This window comes from Trematomus bernacchii, unplaced genomic scaffold, assembly GCF_902827165.1.
Source record: "Trematomus bernacchii unplaced genomic scaffold, fTreBer1.1, whole genome shotgun sequence".
Classification (NCBI taxonomy): domain Eukaryota; kingdom Metazoa; phylum Chordata; class Actinopteri; order Perciformes; family Nototheniidae; genus Trematomus; species Trematomus bernacchii.
In genome coordinates, this window is record NW_022988097.1 from 3006725 (window position 1) to 3026672 (window position 19948).

The following is a 19948-nucleotide window of genomic DNA, read 5'->3' on the forward strand; positions in this document are numbered from 1 at the left end:
TACACTTTTTCTCTGGAACTTATGTCCACTTTTGAAATGATGTGCCCCCTAAGCATTAACATGATGAGGTTTTCAGTAACATGTCTGTTTTGGCCATGAGTCGTGACTAAGGTATTTATTGTTAAGAGCCTGTTTCCCTCCCACACAGGAACTTCAGATTTCATGTCTGTTTTTCCGTTCTCATAGTTTTTCTCTCTGTGCTATATCTTATTTCACATTTCATTTGTACGTTTTCTACTGCCCTTTCATTCTATTTCTGTATCTTATAGTCTATCCCTAGATATCTTTAAATGCCTGTCTCATGTCTCACTGTCAGTGCTTCTACATTTCAGACCCATAATATTTTCTTATTCTCTGCCTCCATATATCACACTTTCTTCATCAGTCCATCACCACCTTTCCCACTCTCTCAAAGCGTGGCTCGCCGCTGTCCCTTTTGGCTGGTACATACATTTCTCAAGCAGATTGTGTGTCCATTAATAGTTGTAGCAGATGAGTGCTGCCGAATGTTGAGTATGAGAAGAAAATTAAATCCTTTCATGTAATTGAGATCTTCCTTTTTGTACTTGGTACCAAGAAAACATTTCTGAGACAAAACTGCATCTACAGATGTCTTCAAGCATGTCCTTTAGAAATGCTATCAATTCAAATTGTGTTGGTTTGTGCAACATATTATAAATGTATTAATGTTTAGATAGTAAAAAAAGGCCTTTTGTGGTGGGGGACATGTTCTTGGCTTTGGTAATGTGGTAGAGTTAATATGAAAAGATTATGAAAAGTCCAAATGGAACATTTGAACAGTGACAGTCCCTGTAGTAAGTAAACTCAGTTAGGTTAAGTAAATCATAAGTCAAACATGAATCAGGTGTAAAAAAATAACACTCACAATCTTATGAACATAACATGTATGTCCTGGGTTGTAAAATACTGTGGGTTTTTGCTATTTGTTTTTCCAAAGTGATAGATAATGAGGTTGAGCAGCCAAATATCATGACAAAGGCATAGGGGGGAAAGTCAGGTTTGTTGTTGAAATACTCTTGTCGGCCACAAGAGGCTGAAGTGTACGCCTAACCCAGGTTTTAAATGGGACTTAACCATAGACTGTATAAAGCATAAAGGACTTAACGCACTCGTGGTTTCTTCCAGGGGAGTCTTTATTTATGTGAGCAGTAGCACTCCAAGCAAAATGAACTTTATGTTGTTTGTAAGTAGGTTACAGTATGTAACATTACTGTCATGTCTTTCTTTTGGTTAGAAATGTATTTTAATCAGAGCTAGTCTGCTGTTAGAACTAAAATAAAATATCCTGGCATTACATGTTTTCCCACCTGCTCATAAACAAAGGACAATGTACACCAGACTCAGAAAATGGATTAGTTTTCTCTCTTGCCCTTCAGGGCTCCCGTAAAAATAAATATGTTTCCTCAGAATCAATTATATACTACTGTAGCTTTCATTTTGAACTCGTTTTGATTTGAGTTGAGGTGCAATACAGTATAAAGACAACTGCCATTTAATCTTCAGATACATTTTCCAGAAATATAAAATATATATTTCTATTACTGAGACAAAATAATTGTAACCTATACAAAGAGTCTCTATGTGCCCTGAAAACTCTTTATTTAAAATGTATTATTTGTTACCTGTGGAGAGCAGCATAGGCTAAGATGAGTGTAGCCATTCTCAGATTTCCGTAGAGGAAGAAGCGGAGACGTCACATGGAGAGAAGCAGTAGCTGCTCCACCACTAATCACATAACATTAACATAACTAGCTAGTGCAAGCTAACACAGCCTGCTACACAACTCGCCTTTGATTTACCACACATCCGGAATTGCAAATTTGCACGAACCAAACGGAAGATTCGTAGACGGTGTAAAACGAGAAACACCACTACGGTCACATACAGTTATCGTGGCCTCTTTTTTGCATCTTTGCAGGCTATTTGGTTAGCTAGCAAAGCCACCGATAGCAAACTCTGCCTTGGCTAGCGTCAGGCTAGCCAGCTAGCTAGCTAGCTACTAACATCGGTAACGGTAGTTAGCTAGCTAGCGAGCTGTAGTAACTTGCGTCATGGAGGAACTAGTCGTGGAAGTGAGGGGAACAAGTGGGGCCTTTTATAAGGTAAGTTTGGGACTTTTTGCTTTATCATGTCATTAACACACCATGCATAAACCTGACGCTCGCTAACATGCAGCAGTGTTGCCGGACTAACGTTAGCGGAGAGGTACCTGCTTGTATCCCCGGGCCTCAGTGCTTCTGTCCGGCGGAGGCTGAAACCTGTAAACAAAGCTAACGTGAAGATGCTGCCAGAACATCAATGCTGCTAGTTGAATATGTGTGTTATTGCTGTTGATGATAATGTTGCTAAACCAGTGTAATTGATACATTATTAGTAATGTTGACGTAATCTTGAGTTATATGTCAAGTGATGGGTAGTTGGTTGTTTGCAGAGGCACAGGTGCCAAAATTCGGTCTTGATTTGTGTGTTTAATACTAACAGCGAGCTCAATTAACTCAGGGTAACAGCAAACATGGGGGTTGTTTTGCCTTCCCCCTATGCTCCTCTTTATGGGAAAGTAGTTTTCTGTGTAATAATAATACATTACATTTATAAAGCGGCTGGTAAGAGTTGTGATGTTATTCTGAAGGCAAGAGTCAACAAGTAACGTTTGATCAAGTTGGTAATTGGTTACATTATACCACAGACTATGGAAGAATCTGATAAGAGCTGGTATTTTAGCAAGGCTGTGCTGAGAGTTCCATTCATAGATCCCTGAGCAGATATACAGGGGATGATATGATGAACAGTATCGAATAAAAGTCAGATTTTCTATGAGATCAACATATTGTATTTTATGGGGGGGATTGTCTGCTTTATGAATGGTTGAACTGGGGATGGAGGAGAACATAGGACAGCAAAAAGACATAAGGAAGGAAACTAAAATATGATTGGAAAACCTGAAAATGAATAAAAAAACAATAACCATAGCCATTGAAAAAAATGTAGCATTGGTAAAAGACCAGAGTTGGTAAATATAAATAAAATGCCACCATCTCTTACCCGTTCCGTTTTAACAGCATTCCAACATATGAATAATAAAGGAAAACTGTAGCTCTACCTGTTTGGTTGCAGAGAATTGTGATTGATCTCATGTATTGTGACAGTAGATGCTTTGTTGCTGCCAGCCTTATGTAATGAATATGACTAGAATAAACGTGCAATACAACAATCCAAAACATTTTTTGAAGTGTAATGACTCAGTGTTGAGTCGGCCTGCAAACATGGCACTGTAGCAATGTTCATTGTGGGTGCTGCATTCAATGCCAGCTGAATAGTTTGAAATGTAAAAGAAAATCTGCACCTTAAAACAAATACAGGGACATTATTACAAATAAAAAAGTCCTGGCTTTAAGACAAGTTAAATGTCTGCCGTGAATGGACTTTGCTGTTAGTTGGGTGTGGTACAATCTCTAATTTGTGGCATACAGTTTGAATATTGTTTTATTATTTGGCAGGTGCTCAAATTACAGCTCTAAAAGGCAATTAACCAATGTTCTAATGATTAGTTTAACAGCATCCACAAAATGTACTGTCTTCAATCCTCACTTCACATGAATGGCACTTTGCCAACTGCTCCACCTTTGCTGCTGTAGAGCTAGCCAGGTAATCTGTCTGAACTGCTATTTAGTTTGTACTTCATTCTACAGTGTTTGAATTTCTGCAGAGAAACATTGCTGTGATGCAAAGGTGCATTCAATATTAGTCAGTCTCTTGAGTCTTTTCATTGGAATGCCAGCCGCTCTCTTTAAATAAGTGTAATACAGTTCATTGCATTATAGTTAGATAACAAGCTTGGACACCTGTTGGCTGTCCTCATCATGTTAGGAACAACTACACATTACAAATAGCAGACTTAAAATGCATCACCTTGGACTGCACCTTGGCCCATAACAAAAAGAATAATAAAATGAGAGCGCCTTTTCTTTCACTTAATGTCTGTAAATCCAACACTTGAAGTAGATAAGCATATTTGATCAAATTCATGTATTTGCATGATTCTGCAATTTTTGGGTTGTACCCAAATGATTGATTTCACTTGATTGTAGGTCGCTTTGGTCAGAATGTAAGCCGACTTGTCCGTAAAAGCAGATTTTAAGACTTACTTTTTTTTACTAAGTAATTGTGGTAGTTGTGGTAAGCAAATACTTACTATCCATATTGCAAAAAAGTGCTGGTTGGTTCGCATTATTTACAGTTAAAAAATTAGAATATATTGAACTTGAAGCATTTTGAGTGGCCACGCAAAATCATCAAAGCGCTATGAAAATCGATGCTGGGTGCATATGCTCTCTTCTCATTAGAAACTAGTGAAACAATACTATGTATGCTCTCTGCCTCATATTTATCCTCAAGTCTTTTTATATTTTGTTTGGTGTTGAATGTAGATATCTCTGAAGCACAATAAAAAAAAAAACACTTCTGTGACGTAACGTCCTTTTCCTCATGGTAATTTGTATGTATGAGAACTTTTTTTTTAACAAGACGATTCAAGTAGTCATCATGTAGTAGTTGTATACAGGCCTGGCCACAGGTACAGGAAGTCATTTAATGTAACTGCAACAGAAACGCTTTCTCTCAACCATTTCTGTTTTTGTGAAGCTCTCTTTTTGGAATGTTAAGCTTCATTTCATCCATCGCTGACTGTTAGCCTGGCAGGCTAAGCAACCCACAGACTAGGCTCTCCGTTCCTCTCTTTACCTTCTAGGCATTGCATGTCCTACTTGTAACACTTGACACACATGGAAACAGAATGAGTGTACAACCAGAGAGGGACAGAGCCAAACCTGAAACAAGCCAAAAGACAATCATTTGGGCTGTTCCTCGCTAAAAGCTTTGGGTTTGGGTCAGGCATTGGGGGCAGAAGTGTAATGCTTTTACATGCTTGATGCCAGGGTAAAGCTGTATTGTCTATGTATGCATACCCTGTGTATTCTAATTTCTAATCTCCCCTCTGTGATTCTTGCAGGCCTTTGTGAAGGATGTTCACGAAGGAGCGGTCACGGTGGCATTTGAAAACAAGTGAGTAATGCGCTTACACAACATCAAATAATATTCTGTAAAAAGGGACATTTTTGCCAATGAATGCTGATTTGATGTACATGTCTGTCCCAGTTGGCAGCCAGAGCGCCAGATCCCGTTCCAGGATGTTCGTTTCCCTCCTCCAACAGGGCTCTGCAAGGATATCAATGAGAGCGATGAGGTCGAGGTGAGACTGATTAAATACTCTGACGACTGTTTCAGAAATGAATATGACAACATTTTGTGTTTTTATTAAGAAAGCAGAGTCAGTCTAGTTGGATTGCAAGGGAATATTTATATTGGAATAAAATGTTGCTCTGTAGGCCAAACAGACTGTTGAGGCTCATGGGAAAGTACCTGTAGTTGGAAATGAGGAGTCGATGAACTCTGATCTTTTCGTTCACAAAAAGTAGTTTATATTTTTATAACCTGTCATCATGGGTGCGTTTCACGTCGGTTAAATGGAATCCTTGCGTCCCTCACTTGCGTTGTTTCCCTGCGACTAGTCCCTCCCACCAGGGAAGCATGGAGAGAGACGCAAGGAAACCACGAGAAGCAGGGAAATGAGTTTTAAGAGCAATGGGATGTCGTTTCCTCCGGAGCGTCACGTGAAGCGACGTCAATTTGTGATGACGCCGCACAGCTGATTGTCTGACAGCAGCCAGATCAGTGCCTGCGCTGCATCGTCCAATCAGTGAGCGATACACAGTAAGGGGGCGGGGCGAGTGTATGAGGATTTCACCGGAGGATGGTCTGGTAGTTCCTCGATTATCGCTCCTCGATCCTCGGTCCTCCGGCACAAATAAGGCCACTGGGACGCTACTCAAGATGGCGCAGACAAATCAACTTCTGGTGATACCGAGACCGAGGAGCGAGGAAATGAAAAATAAGAGAAGTGAAACGCACCCCATGAGGGGAGCTATCCATCCTCTAGTAGTACATAAAAGAGAACAATTAAGAAAAAAGCAGTATTACTTTCTTGATTTTTATATTTAGAATGTTTTGCAAAGATTGAAAGAAACACAATTTATTGCTGTTTCTGTAATAATAATTGAAATATATATATATATATATATATATATATATATATATATATATATATATATATATATATATATATATATATATATATATATATATATATATAATCTCAGGGTTGAGTATTCACCTGAAAACTGATATCTAAATCTGAATATAGTTGAATGTTGCTCTTTCTCAAAAATCATAATTTGTTCACTTCATAATGCTCATACAAGTAAATCGTTAATTCTTTGACATTTAATATGTTCATACGGCCTCAAGTTGTTAGCTTCAAACAACCTTTTCAAAATGATGAATAAGACATGAGCTAGCTTCATTTGATCTTTTGATTACATTTGTGTATTTGCTATCATTGTGCCTTTCATTTTGATCATCTTTGGTTGGCAAATAAGTGGGAAAGTTTGTGAAATGTACTGTGTGTGTTTCCAGGTGTATTCCAGGGCTAATGACAAGGAGCCATGTGGATGGTGGCTGGCCAAGGTTCGCATGGTCAAAGGAGAGGTAAGGCTCAGTCTTTCTAAGACGGTTTATTTTTTTCCCATTCTGCTTTTCAAAATGTTCAAATATAGATCTGACATAATCCTTGTCTCCATATATCTCTAGTTTTACGTAATAGAGTATGCTGCATGCGACGCGACACTAAATGAGATAGTGACGCTGGAGCGGTTACGGCCAGTCAACCCGAATAAACCAGCCACCAAATCCACCTTCATCAAGATCAGACTGGATGTTCCTGAGGATCTGCGGCAGATGTAAGTTCATATAATAAATAGTAATAATTATACATTTCATTTACATAGCACACTTTAAAAACAACGTCATCTCAAGGTGCTTCTAATGCTATAAGGAGAAAATAATAAAACAAATCAAATAAAAAGATATCTAAGGAGCATATTGAATAAAATATGGTAATGTAAAAAAAGCCTTGTGCTGTGGCTTAACATTACCGTAGGTTTCTTATGGAAAACCTTTAAACATAAGCATCAAACTCTTATATTGTAAGCCTGTGCATGATTTATTCCAATACGATTTCAATCATATTCAATGTAAATACTGCTATATTTAGTTTTCAATCTATATTTTAAATGTTTTATTTTTACACCAAGTCAAACTCCTCATATGTGTTAATCTACCTGGTAATAAACCTGTTTCTGTTTCTGATTCCTAGTTAATAGCTATGATTGGGCTACCTTTGTATATTTTGAATTGACATGATATGAATAATGTGTTCTTCTCTGTGTTGACAGGTGCTCCAAGGAGTCGGCCCACAAAGACTTCATAAAGGCAGTCGGAGCGTTCGATGTCACCTACGACTCGGAGAAAAAGCAGCTGGTCATTTTGGTTCGTCAAACATTATATTTATTGAAGAACACAACATTGATACAGTCTGCCCCTCTCTGTGACTTCCAACATGATTTTGAAAATGACATGAAATCCTCTGGTTGTTCTTGCAGTCGGTGAATGAGGTCACAACAAAGCGGGCCAACATGATGAGTGACATGCACTTCAGGAGCCTCCGCACCAAACTGTCACTCATGCTGAGGAACGAAGAGGCCAACCGACAGCTGGAGGTAGAGACACACACACACACACACACACACACACACACACACACACACACACACACACACACACACACACACACACACACACACACACACACACACACACACACACACACACACACACACACACACACACACACACACACACACACACACACACACACACACACACACACACACACACACACACACACACACACACACATATAATAAGGCTCACGGATTGATGCAACTTCAAATCTTTGTGTCCTTGTATGAATGTGTATATTTGATCATTTCATAGCTACTTACTCAGCTATAGGGATATAACCGGTCATAATGTGTACGTTTGCTTACTTTGGAAGTGAGGGAAAGTTTGAGTTAAAGCCACACAGGAGAAGTCTGGCTCCACTGCTGCGCACACACCTAAAGTGATGCATACATTAAACTAACATGTTATAATTGTATAACGTAATATAGTTCCATGCATTTTATTAAATCAGGTTTCTAATTCGGTTAACACTCCTTTTAACATTTTCTGAGAAAATGATTGTACTTTGATTTGAACATCTTATATCCTTACAACCTTACTCAGTTATTTTCTTTTTGTTCATGTTTGTGTTTGACCCTCCGGTTATGTTTCCTTCAGAGTTCCAGACAGCTGGCGTCACGGTTCCACGAACAGTTTGTGGTTCGCGATGATCTCATGGGTCTGGCCATCGGGACTCACGGGGCCAACATTCAGCAGGCGCGCAAAGTCCCCGGGGTCACTAACATAGATCTGGACGAGGAGACGTGCACCTTCCACATATACGGAGAGGTAGGGTGCCTCTATGCAACATAAATACACTGACAAACTGATGGAAATGACCTTCTTAGCTAAATAATGCTAAATTGTATATCCGTTTTGAAATCTAAGTAATAAACACAAGAAATATCTGTCAAAACACCATAACCATAACCCTAACCCTAAACCTAAAATCCACGGACCCTTCCCCATTTGTACCCTTTGAGCGTCTATCCTGCTCAAAACGAGACTTCAACTAATTAATAGTCTCAATGAATGAGGACCTGTACAAAGTCAGAAAAATTGTGTTTAACTATATTTATAAAATAGCTTATTCAAGGTTTTTTGCATTGAATCACATTAATGCGTTTAATGGGTTTTTCTTTTTACTCTAAAAAATTACAAATTGTTGTTGATTTGAATATAAATGTACTGTTCTTTAAAAAATAAATTGATATTATTTTTCTTATTTAAAGGTCCCATGACTTGGCCATTTCTACTGATCATAATTCCATTGTTGAGGTCTACTAGAATAGATTTACATTGTTCAATGTTCCAAACTCTCATTGGTTTCTCATACAGCATCTCTGTATAGTATGTGTATTCACTCTCTGGGTGGGTGGGTGGCTGGATTGGTCCATTTGGTCTAGAGTGAGGTCTAACTGCCCCGGAAGGAAAAAATGGAAAAAGAGAAATCTCCAACGAGGCGTTCTGGGGCAGCATAGACAGGTATTTTCTGTGTTAGAGTTTTAATCGCTACAGGGTGTACTTTGAGGGTTTGTGACCGTTTACATGCAGAAAAAGCTACATAACACACAAGGGGACGGGTAATAACCAGAAAAGTATATGATGGGACCTTTAAAGCTTTATATCCATAATGACAATCATGTAACATAAAACACAAGTTTAACACTAAAAGCCAGCTCAAATGGCCACCAGACCAAAACGTTAATATTTATGGGTATTAGGATTTGTCAATTGTTTGCTTGTTATTTACTTTAGGACCAAGAGGCTGTCCGTCTGGCGAGGTGTTTCCTGGAGTTCTCTGAAGATGTCATCAAAGTTCCCCGGAACTTAGTAGGTGAGAAAAATCCCTGAACTGAGACAATGAGATCACTAATGCGGTAACTAGATTTCATTTAAGAAGCAGCCAGACTTTTGAACAGTCCTACCACTGTCCCTGATGATGATGATGTTTTCTTTTTACAGGGAAGGTGATTGGCAAAAACGGCAAGCTGATCCAGGAGGTGGTGGATAAGTCTGGGGTGGTTCGAGTTCGTATTGAGCCAGATAACGACAAGAAGCCCCTAGCAGCAGCGGCCGCAGCAGCAGCAGCGGCAGCTATAGACGAGGTCAGTGAGAACACACCAACACCTCTTCAATGTTAACAATTCGACCTACTATGGTTGTGATTCATTTATCTTTACTACTGATAGTATGCATCATTTGAGAATAGATCAAATTGAAAAATAAAATGTTTCTTCCTGAACCTCTCTCTTTCAGGGAATGGTGCCGTTTGTATTTGTGGGGACCAAGGAGAGCATCTCCAACGCTACAGTTCTACTGGACTATCACCTTAACTACCTTAAGGTCACTATTTGTGCTTTAACATAAGATATTATGTGACTGAATTATTTGTATGTTTGAAGAAGCCGGTTCACAACCTGTAGCTACAGCTATAAATGAAATATAATTTCGCTCTTTCTGTCAGACATTTTTTTATTTCAAGGATGTTCAGTATACATAGCGAAATTAAATATAGGCATTGCAGCAATAGATATGAAATGATGATTATATATGTATTTTCACATTTAAATAACAATAGCCTTCTGACTTTGGAACAAAAGCCACTTATCTGCTTATTAATATAGAAGTAAACTAGTGCCCCTGGTACGACTGCAGGCTATTCATCCGGTGTAAACATACTAAATACATTTTTTGTTAAACTATTGTCCACAGGAAGTAGATCAGCTTCGTCTGGAGCGTCTTCAGATCGACGAGCAGCTGAGACAGATCGGAGGTGGAGGGGGTGGAGGAGGGACGGGGCCCCGGAACCTCAAAGACAAAACCTACGTGTTCGATAACGGCATGGGGATGGGGAGAGGAGCAGGAGCAGCAGGAGGAGGAGGAGGAGGAGGAGGAGCAGGAGCAGGAGCAGGAGCAGGAGGAGGAGGGAAGCCCTACGGAGGAGGGGGAGGAAGAGGTGGCAGAGGGCGGAGAGGAGGAGGAGCGGCCTTCGCCTCAGGTACTACATGGAGTGAATTAAATTATAATTGTCTTCATTGGAAAGTACATGAGATCACCCAGCTAAAGCTATAGGTACCACATGTCAGATGTCTTCCCCAGGAGGTGACTTTATTTTAAAACAACAACTATTCGGACGGTGATTTTCCACGGTAGTTTAAATTATATCTGACTGACGTACTCCGTCCCCTCAGGCACTAACTCAGAGGCATCCAACGCTTCTGAGACGGAGTCGGACCACAAAGACGAGCTCAGTGATTGGTCGCTGGCCCCCACCGAGGAGCTGATGACAGGAGGCGGTACCCTGCCCAGGCGGACAGATGGGAGGAGGAGACCAGGCGGAGGAGGGCTGCGGGGACGAGGGGGGAGAGGAAGAGCAGGGTATAAAGGTATGCACTCATTCATAAATGATATCCTTAAGAATGAAAATGAGTTGGATAAGTAGAACCCTTTAGACTCCCTTTGCCAATGATTTCACATTTCCCCCGACACAAATCATCATGACACAAATAGATCCAACCCAAATTCAAGCTGCTACCTGCCAGCAAGCTGTTTACTGTCACCTCTGAGATGAGACTCAGGAGCTGTCTGCTCTGGTTTAGGTGACGACATGCAGTGGAGCGAGCCCAGGCCTCGTCACATCAGAGACCCCAAGACAAGAGCTCAGGAAGAGACTCTACAGGTAACACACACACACACACTCGCCAATCGGCCGGTCGATATTCAATAAAATTATGCGATTGCAAGAGTTAATGCTCTGAAGTCACCGATCCCTGATGTTGCTACATTGTGACCACAATTCAATTTTTTAATTAGCAGGAGGAGATCTAGTTACCGTTAGCACACAGGAAGCGGCATACTTCTGGCAATTGCATTTACGTTTAAGAAAGTGTATGTATCAGAAACATTTGTTTGCCATAGGCCATATTTTCAAATCATAAAAGAATTTCCGGTATTTTGTTGAAGGATCCAAGTCCAGATCAATCTAGAAAAATATAATCCCTGGAGCATTCAATAAAAGCAGCTGTCAAAGAAGCTAAAAGCCGTCATCATTTCTACTTTGGGGCTCTTAATAATAATAATATCTTTATTTATACAGCCCTTTTCCAAACAAAGTTACAAAGTGCTTTACATGGACAAGCCGTTCAGGCGGCAACAGATCATGAGGTCAACAATCCCCACCCCAGCCCGTAAAATACACAACTTCTCGACATTAGCAACAACAATCAAAATAGAAAAAGTCAAGTAGTGGCATTATATGTTAAAAGCTTTAATACAGAGATGAGTTTTAAGAAGTGATTTAAAAGATAAGAGCTTTAAAATGAATCAGTCAAATGAATTCTAAAACAGACAAGTAGCCATTGAAGAGAGCTTAAAACAGGGGTGATGTGGTCTAACCCAATTCCGATGTCCCAGTTCATTAGTGATCGTGCATTTGATCATAGTTCTGCCCTTGTAGCTGTGAAGTGTAGAGTAAGACTGTACTTACTTCCTTTCTCCTACAGATCCGCGTGGATGGTAACAACGAGCGCAGCGTGCAGCACTCCTCAGGGGGGCGAGGAGGAGGAGGAGGGCCTTCCTCCTCCCTGGTTGGCAACATGGCCGGGGGCGAGGGCCCGCCTCGACATCACCACCCGAGACCCATCAGAGACCGAGGGCTGAAGAAGGACAAACAGGACGCTCCGCCGCTGGTGAACGGAGTGTCGTAGATGCACCACTGGAGGACCTTAGCACTTAGACACACACACACACACACACACACACAGACACACACACACACACACACACACACACACACACACACAGACACACACACACACACACACACACACAGACACACACACACACAGGCAACTCGTCATACACCATTGTAGAATCTCTCTCTCGCTTTTTCTTTCTCTGTCTTTGTCATGAATACACATATCTCATCAGCATGGAGTCAGAGTTTATCGTAGTGCAGAGTATCTGCTGGTCCGCTCTGAGGTCTTTAAACGTTTTGCTCCGGTTTGTTCCTGGCTGATCTTCTCTGGACTGACAAGTAAAAGAAACAGTACTTTTTGGACATAAGGAAAAGAAGAGAAGCTCATCTCTCACGGAGGCATTAACCCCAAACGTGCACCCTTTGCTTGTTTTTTTTTTTTAAATCAACTGAATTGATTGGGTGATGAATGAATACTTTTTTACCCACTGCCCTGTTTGGACTTTCTCACACCAGAACAAAATTCATTAAGGAAGCAATTGGTGAAACAAGAAACAGAATTAGACAGCAGCTGAAATATGGGTTCCTACAATTTGAAAACATATTTTGACTGCACACTTTTTATCGTCGGGGTGATCTGGCAGCACAGTTTTAAAGGGGTGGCTTGACCTCTTTCCCACAGGTTGAGAAATCGGTTTTTTTGTGGCTCTAAATTGCAAAAAATATACTTTTAAATTCAACAGATACATTTCAAAATACAAAAATATTTTTCACTTCTATATTTGGGAAACTGAGCTTTCAGGCAGGGAGATGTTTGTAGATGGCACTTTGAATTTTTTTTTTTTTTTTTTGGATAGTCATTTGAACCCTGCACTTGAGCAGGTTAAATCTGTCTGGGATCAGCAGTAGAAAGGAGTTCAGTGTCCATATGTAAGGATGAAATGTGAGCAGGTATGCATGGGCAACACATGCTTATCTCATTGTCTGAGTCATCTATGTTTTGTTTCCTGTTGCCAAGATGATGTAAAATTCCTTCAGTTTCTTGGACCAAGCATGAATAGTAAGCATACCAATGGGGAAACATAAATCTGAGGCACTTTGATGCAACGTCACTGTAAAAAAAAAGCTTTCACAGAAGCGAACATACTAACTCCTTAGAGTCTTAAACAGGGTACACAATGTCATGCACTGCTGTTATATTTCAAAAATAATATGGGACAAGGAAATGTGACTGGGCCAACAGTGACTGGGAATCTGCAAAAAAGACATAAGCAATTGTCAGAAATGTACTATACCAAATAACATTTTTAAGTAGTCTGCATGAAGACCAACACATGTGTTTATTTCCCAATACAAGTAAGTGACACCAGAAAGCTCACAGTGAAACTAGGAACCTTGATCAACCATCCAAATATGTAATATTAAAAATATAAACAGACGAATATTTTTGAGATTCAATGAGCTGTTGAGATGATGCTGCTCTAAAGGCGCCAGAGAAAAACAAAAATATACCACGGAGTCCCGGACTGATGGATGTTCTATGTGATTGGAATTGGCATTAAAGAATCAAACAAATAACTACACAGAGTAGCTTCTGCAAATCTCAACACTGATGAAAGGATTCTAAATTCAGCATACATAAACAGGTCAAACCTGTACAATCACAATCGTTAAGAAACAGTGACTCATGACTAATGCCTTAACAATGGTCATGAATAATGCTTTGTGGTACAACGAATCCAACAGTCCTGATGCATTCATGGCTCGACTGATCCTAGTTGTTCCCAGCAGCTCTTGACTCCAGCTTTTTGAATGCTTCTCATTTGGAGCGAGGCGTTGCTTCGCCTCCGGTATTGCGTCTTTCTCGAGAACAGTTAATCCAAACAACTTCTCAACACTTAGCTTTCAGTTATTCTGACCCCACATAAAAAAGGCGAAGATACACACTTTCTCGCCATGTTTACAAAAGTGGAACATGTTAATATCCGCTTCCTTGATTTGGATCCACTCTTAATCTCATGGGTTACTTCTTGACCCATGCTACACATTTACATCTCTTACAACCCTTAAATGTCATGTAAATCTGGCCTGTAGGTTTTTTTGTAACCCGGCTGACAAACAAACTGAGACGGAAACGTCTTGGCGTCAGCAATAAAATAAACTCACACTTCACACGGCACCTCCTTGGCTAGTCAGAAATACGCTGGCCAAGTGGGAAGCCAATCAGATTAAAGGTTTTGGAGACAAATTGAAGGACTAAAAAAAGACTCCTTAAGTACTCATAATCTCATACAAGACTGACGAGTGAGATACTTCACAGGGAGGGCTAATGCTAAACTTGATGTCGTTCCACAAACTTACTTTTAACTCTTGCTTTCAGACAAACCTGATCAGGTTGCAGGACTAAGGCGGCAACATTGTGAATGTAGAGCTCCTGTCACCTGATCACACAAGCTTTTCTTTAATTTATGAAACCTTTGTATTTAACCTTCTTGTTTTGCAGTTAGAAAAAACCTGTTTGAAGTATTACTGTAGAAGAAACAACGGTTCATTGAGTTATTCCTTGACAAAATAAAAATTTGGTGTAAGTTTTATTCTTTCTGGCCCGCCCCTTACTTTCTGTATTAATCCTTTTACATGTTATTTCCTCTCTGCACCTTTATGTAAATAGTAGGGCAGAGAAGAGAGTCTTGATTGAAACCTTAAAACAACATACAGAACACATTTCGAATTAGGGTGGATGCATTTTCTTATACATGATTTGCGTTGACTTCTTGCTTTTAAATGCAGGACTGTGCGTGCAACCTGACTGGAGTTAAATGAAAGTAAAGGCTAATGAAGCCAGGTGTAGTGAAGCAAGATTTCTCATCCACAAAACAAGTTTACATACCTGGATTTAGAGCAACGTTTCCCCCACAGTCCTGAAGCTGCCGTCTGTCAGTTTTCTGCCCCTCCTCTAGGTTCCTTCTTAATCTTAGTGCCTTGGATTTATACTCCTCTATTTATGTACATTTGACCCTTTCTAAAAAATCACCTGACTTTTCTGAATAGATCAAAGATCTTCTACTGTCTGTTTTAACTCGGTGTAACACGCCTTCTGTTTGTTTTTTAGGAAAAACAATAGCTGAAAGTGAATTTTTTTTAACGGTGCAGGTGTTCAGACATCAAAGAAACATAACACAAAACGGTGTGTTGACTAAGCTCTTTAGTTGAAGTGTCCGCACCTGCTGTTCGGTTTACACCTCAGAGTTCAGACTTCAGAAGTCTTCTGCACGGAAACACTCATCATCTCCATCGAAATAAATAGAAAACAATGTAGGTGGCGTGAAGGCCTTTAAAGATCAAATGTCCAAAACTGTATCCTACATTTAAAATGACTGCAATAACTTAGATGGGCGAGTGTCTGTGGGTTTATGATGAGAAATTGATAGTAGCATTAGCTTGAATTTTAAATTCAAACTGTTAGAATGTGAGAAAGTCACTGACAAACGAAAAAGCAAAGCAAAAAAAATTATCTAAATGTCTTGTGCATTTGTAGGCATCATTATTTCATGAAACATACTGTTATGCATCTCCTCACTATACCTTATAGCCAGCACTATATTACAAGTACATCAACTGTGATATTTAGCTTTGGTGTTGTGAATGTTGAGGATGTTTGAATTTAGCTTTACTTTTTGTGGTGCTCTTACATATTTAATTTACATTTAGAAAATGAGCTAATTTCCTTTTTTGCTCAAATTTAGATGGGAAGACCTGTCTTGCATCATAAGAAGCCAGAAAGCGATTAGCTTAGCTCAGCTAAAGACTGGAAACAGGGAAATGGCTAGCCTGATGGTCCAAAATACAGCTCCCTGCACTTGTAAATCACACTTAAAGGTCCCATGTCATGCTTTTCTGGTTATTACCCGTCCCCTTGTGTTATGAAGCCTTTTCTGCATGTAAACGGTCTGCGAGTCACAAACCCTCAAAGTAAACCCTGTAGCGAGTAAAACTCTTAACACAGAAAAGACCAGTCTATGCTGCCCCAGAACGCCTCGTTGGAGATTTTTATTTTTCCATTTTTTTTCTTCCTGGGTCGTAGTGACGTAACGGCTACGCTCCGCGGACTTCCTCACACACACACACACTCACTCAGCCTTATCTTTTCTCTGCCGCAGCTCGGCGTATTTCTCAGCCTGAACTCAGCGAGACACAGCAAAACTCTGCCTGAACTCAGCCTGAGCACACACACAAACTCACAGCCAGGCTACGAGTGTGTGTGTGTGTGTGCTCAGGCTGTGCTCAGGCTGAGTTTCGCGTTGTCTCGCTGTCTCGCAGACCCCACGCAGCAACCAGGAAACCACACCAGTAATCCAGCTCACACTGTCCGCTCCAGCAGCGAGCCCCGCAACGTCCCGCCAACACGGCACCCAGACCCCACGCAGCATTCTCATCTGTTTGTCATTTTCTGGTTGCTAACGCCATTGTAACACATAATCACTGATGTTCAGCTGTAACGGTGGTGATCTCATCAGAGCACACTGGGCTCACAGGGAGGGAGGGGGGGGGGCAGGAGCTCCAACAAGCCGTTTAGGACAGAGAGTGAATACACATACTATACAGAGATGCTGTATGAGAAACCAATTTGATTTTGGAACAATGTAAATCTATTCTAGTATACCTCAACAATGGAATTATGATCAGTAGAAATGGCCATGTCATGGGACCTTTAATACCATGTCATACTTTTAACCTGTAAATTCAAAGGTAATTTGTGTTTTTATAGCAAGTGACTTTTCAGCTAGCTGTTTTCCTCAGATTACAACATTTATGCTAGGTTTATATGACAGCTAACTGGCTAATAATTCCAGCATAATTATTTACAGATGGACAAGAGAGTGGTATCAATCTTTTTCATTAAACTTTTGGCAAAACATTCATTCAACGTAATTCCCAAAATGTTAAATAATTTCTCTAAACAATAGCGATTAGGAGCGTCTTCAGTGTGCATAGCAGCACATTACTAACAATAGCTTAGATCAACTTCCAACAAGGCAAACATAAAAGAGCCATTGTGCCCCATCTCCAACAGATTTATTGAATTATCATTTGGGGAAACGGTTGACTCTCCTAGCTAGAAAGCTGCAATTGCTCAGAGAAACCTCACCATATTTAGTGTGACATGTGCCTTTAATTGTGGATAGTATAAAAACCTAGACATGTAAATCAGGGATGATGGGACGTTGATAACCAGATGGAAAGATGGCTACTTCCTGCCATGACATTACTTCACCCTTCAGTCGTCTCTGAGTATTTCTGGGCTTCCTCTAAAGTATGGGTCCAGGAAAACGGCTTGCTTTTACCACCCAATCATTTTGAAACACTGAAGATGTTGTATCTTTGTACAGACAACGAACATGAGCCTGTAGTTTAGGACCTGGATCAACTGATCAGTGAAATGGATGCCGTTACTTTTGTAGAGCTGTGCAGTCATAACCTTGAGTTGCTACTTTGCATTCTTTAGTTCTGTTCCAAAGTCTAAGACGGTTATTTCTTGGATTCAAAGTGGTGTAACCCCGTTGTAACTTTATTCCCTATCTCTTTAAGTAACTGAAGAAATGAAAGGAACTAAGAAGATTTCAGAGTTTGAGTCTGGTCTCATTTTCTACCAGAGATCAGTGTACCTTTCTAGTCTTGCAATGCATGTACAACTTAATTATTTTTGTATACTTTTATTAGGTTCGGACATGTGTAAAAAGAACGTTTTTGTTTTCGTCTCAGTTCTCCTTGACCTGAGTTCAACTGAAGTAGCTGGTGATGAGTTCTTACAACCATCCCCAAGTTAACGACAAATTAGGAACTTTAACCTTTTGGATAATGTCTAAGGAAACGGTAATAACATGGGTAATGACAAATCAAACTGGCTTTTCTTTATAGAACTTCATCTTTCTTTCAAAGTATTATCGGTGTCAATCTCTCTCTCAATAATCTGTTTGCTTTCACTTGCTGTTCACACTGCAGCCATGTTGCATTTGTATCCAGTGAGTGTTCACTGGAGTGCGTTGACACATGGCTCACGTGAAATTAATCTCTGTATTGTCAATAGAGCATCAACTGTAAGGAGTTGCTTTGTATTGTAAGAAAATAAGGTGACATACTGTATATAATGATGTCATTATTTGTCTGAGAAAAGATTTGTACTTTTGTTTCAAATGTGAACTTATCCTGATATTTTCTTTTTTTCTGTTTAATATCAGTCAAATGCTAGAGCTCTTGATAATAAACTTAATGATGTGTGAAAAAATAGCCGGGTTGAGTCACACCAAGCTGTCATTCATAATTTGATTGATTGGAGGAAGACTGAAATGGAAAATTACCGTATAGCAAAACATAAAACTGGATCCATTGTTTGCATTAAAGCTTTAAGTGATACTCGCAGGTTAGATTTAGGTTTGAGCTCATCCTACACTTAAGAAGATATGATCATTTTAAACTTACAGCAGAACATTTCAATCGACATTAAGATACTTATTTTCCCTACTGATTGATGAAAATAGCATCTTTAATAGACCAATTTGTTAGATTTTCTTATGATAAAAATAGTTTAGGTGGACGAGTGTGAGCGTACAGTGATTTTGACCCTAGACCCCCAAAAAACTAAACTCACAGTGGGTTGCTTCCAGATGATAATCTATCATTTTGGGACTTTAAAACTCTTGCGAGGCCCGCTGTGCGTCGTCCTGTCCTAAAATGTACCACTCAATGCCTTATCTTAATCATTTGCGAGAGTTTATGAAAATAATTTGCAAATCAAGAGTTACCATCTAGATCTGACGAGTCCAATAATGATAGTTATGGTTTAAAGGAATAGCTAGCCTGGCTCTCCACATTTCTGAAATACTCCTACAATTACTAAAGTCCACGTCATGTATCATTTGTTTATTTCGAACACAAACTGAAATTTAAAATGTGTGTGTAGTTTCAGCACGCAAACAACGCAACTTGTTGATTGCGTACATATTTCACAAATGAGAAAGTTGTATACATTTTGTCATCTAACTCTGTACTTTCCAAAATGTAACCATTTTTTGTAAAGAAATCACATCTGCTCTACCTAATAGCATGTTTCACACATCAGTTTCGTGAAAAGATTGCCTTCTACAGTAACTCAAGTATTCTAGGTTAATAATGTTTGATTTATTTTGATGGGATAGAAGAGTCTTGTATTTTAGTCATTCCCTGCTCTTGTCATCTCCGATGTAAAAAGACCCAGCTTATTTTTCATTTTGAATTCATTTCTTTGCTTATGTTGCTGAGCTTCATCCTGCTCGTTGGTGTATTTTATTGTTCCTCAATACACTAGGTACAATTACACTTTTTAACTATCGGAATTAAACTAACAAAAGCAGTTTAATGGTTTTTCTTCAGTGCTTTGGATTGATCTTAGGTGGGTTACTAACAAGGTGTAATGGGGCTTGTAGTGGACAATGTAGATTTAATAAGGCAGGTCTGCATGCTGACCAGTGAGAGTCATTGAAGGTATGGTGCTAGTTAAGGATTTATACAATA

The 19948-nt window shown here is 39.7% G+C and overlaps 1 protein-coding gene across 1 annotated transcript; it reads left to right on the plus strand.

The window, feature by feature from the left end:
• The first annotated feature begins 1761 nt into the window (after positions 1-1761).
• Positions 1762-14991, plus strand: fmr1 (FMRP translational regulator 1). The gene is made up of 15 exons (XM_034121183.1): positions 1762-2123; positions 5030-5082; positions 5176-5269; positions 6553-6624; positions 6727-6875; positions 7371-7464; positions 7578-7694; positions 8317-8487; positions 9457-9535; positions 9664-9806; positions 9958-10044; positions 10414-10699; positions 10893-11087; positions 11301-11380; positions 12204-14991. Exons 1-15 carry the CDS (start codon positions 2073-2075, stop codon positions 12405-12407), a joined length of 1875 nt encoding a protein of 624 aa, XP_033977074.1. The 5' UTR covers positions 1762-2072; the 3' UTR covers positions 12408-14991.
• Positions 14992-19948: the final 4957 nt, after the last annotated feature.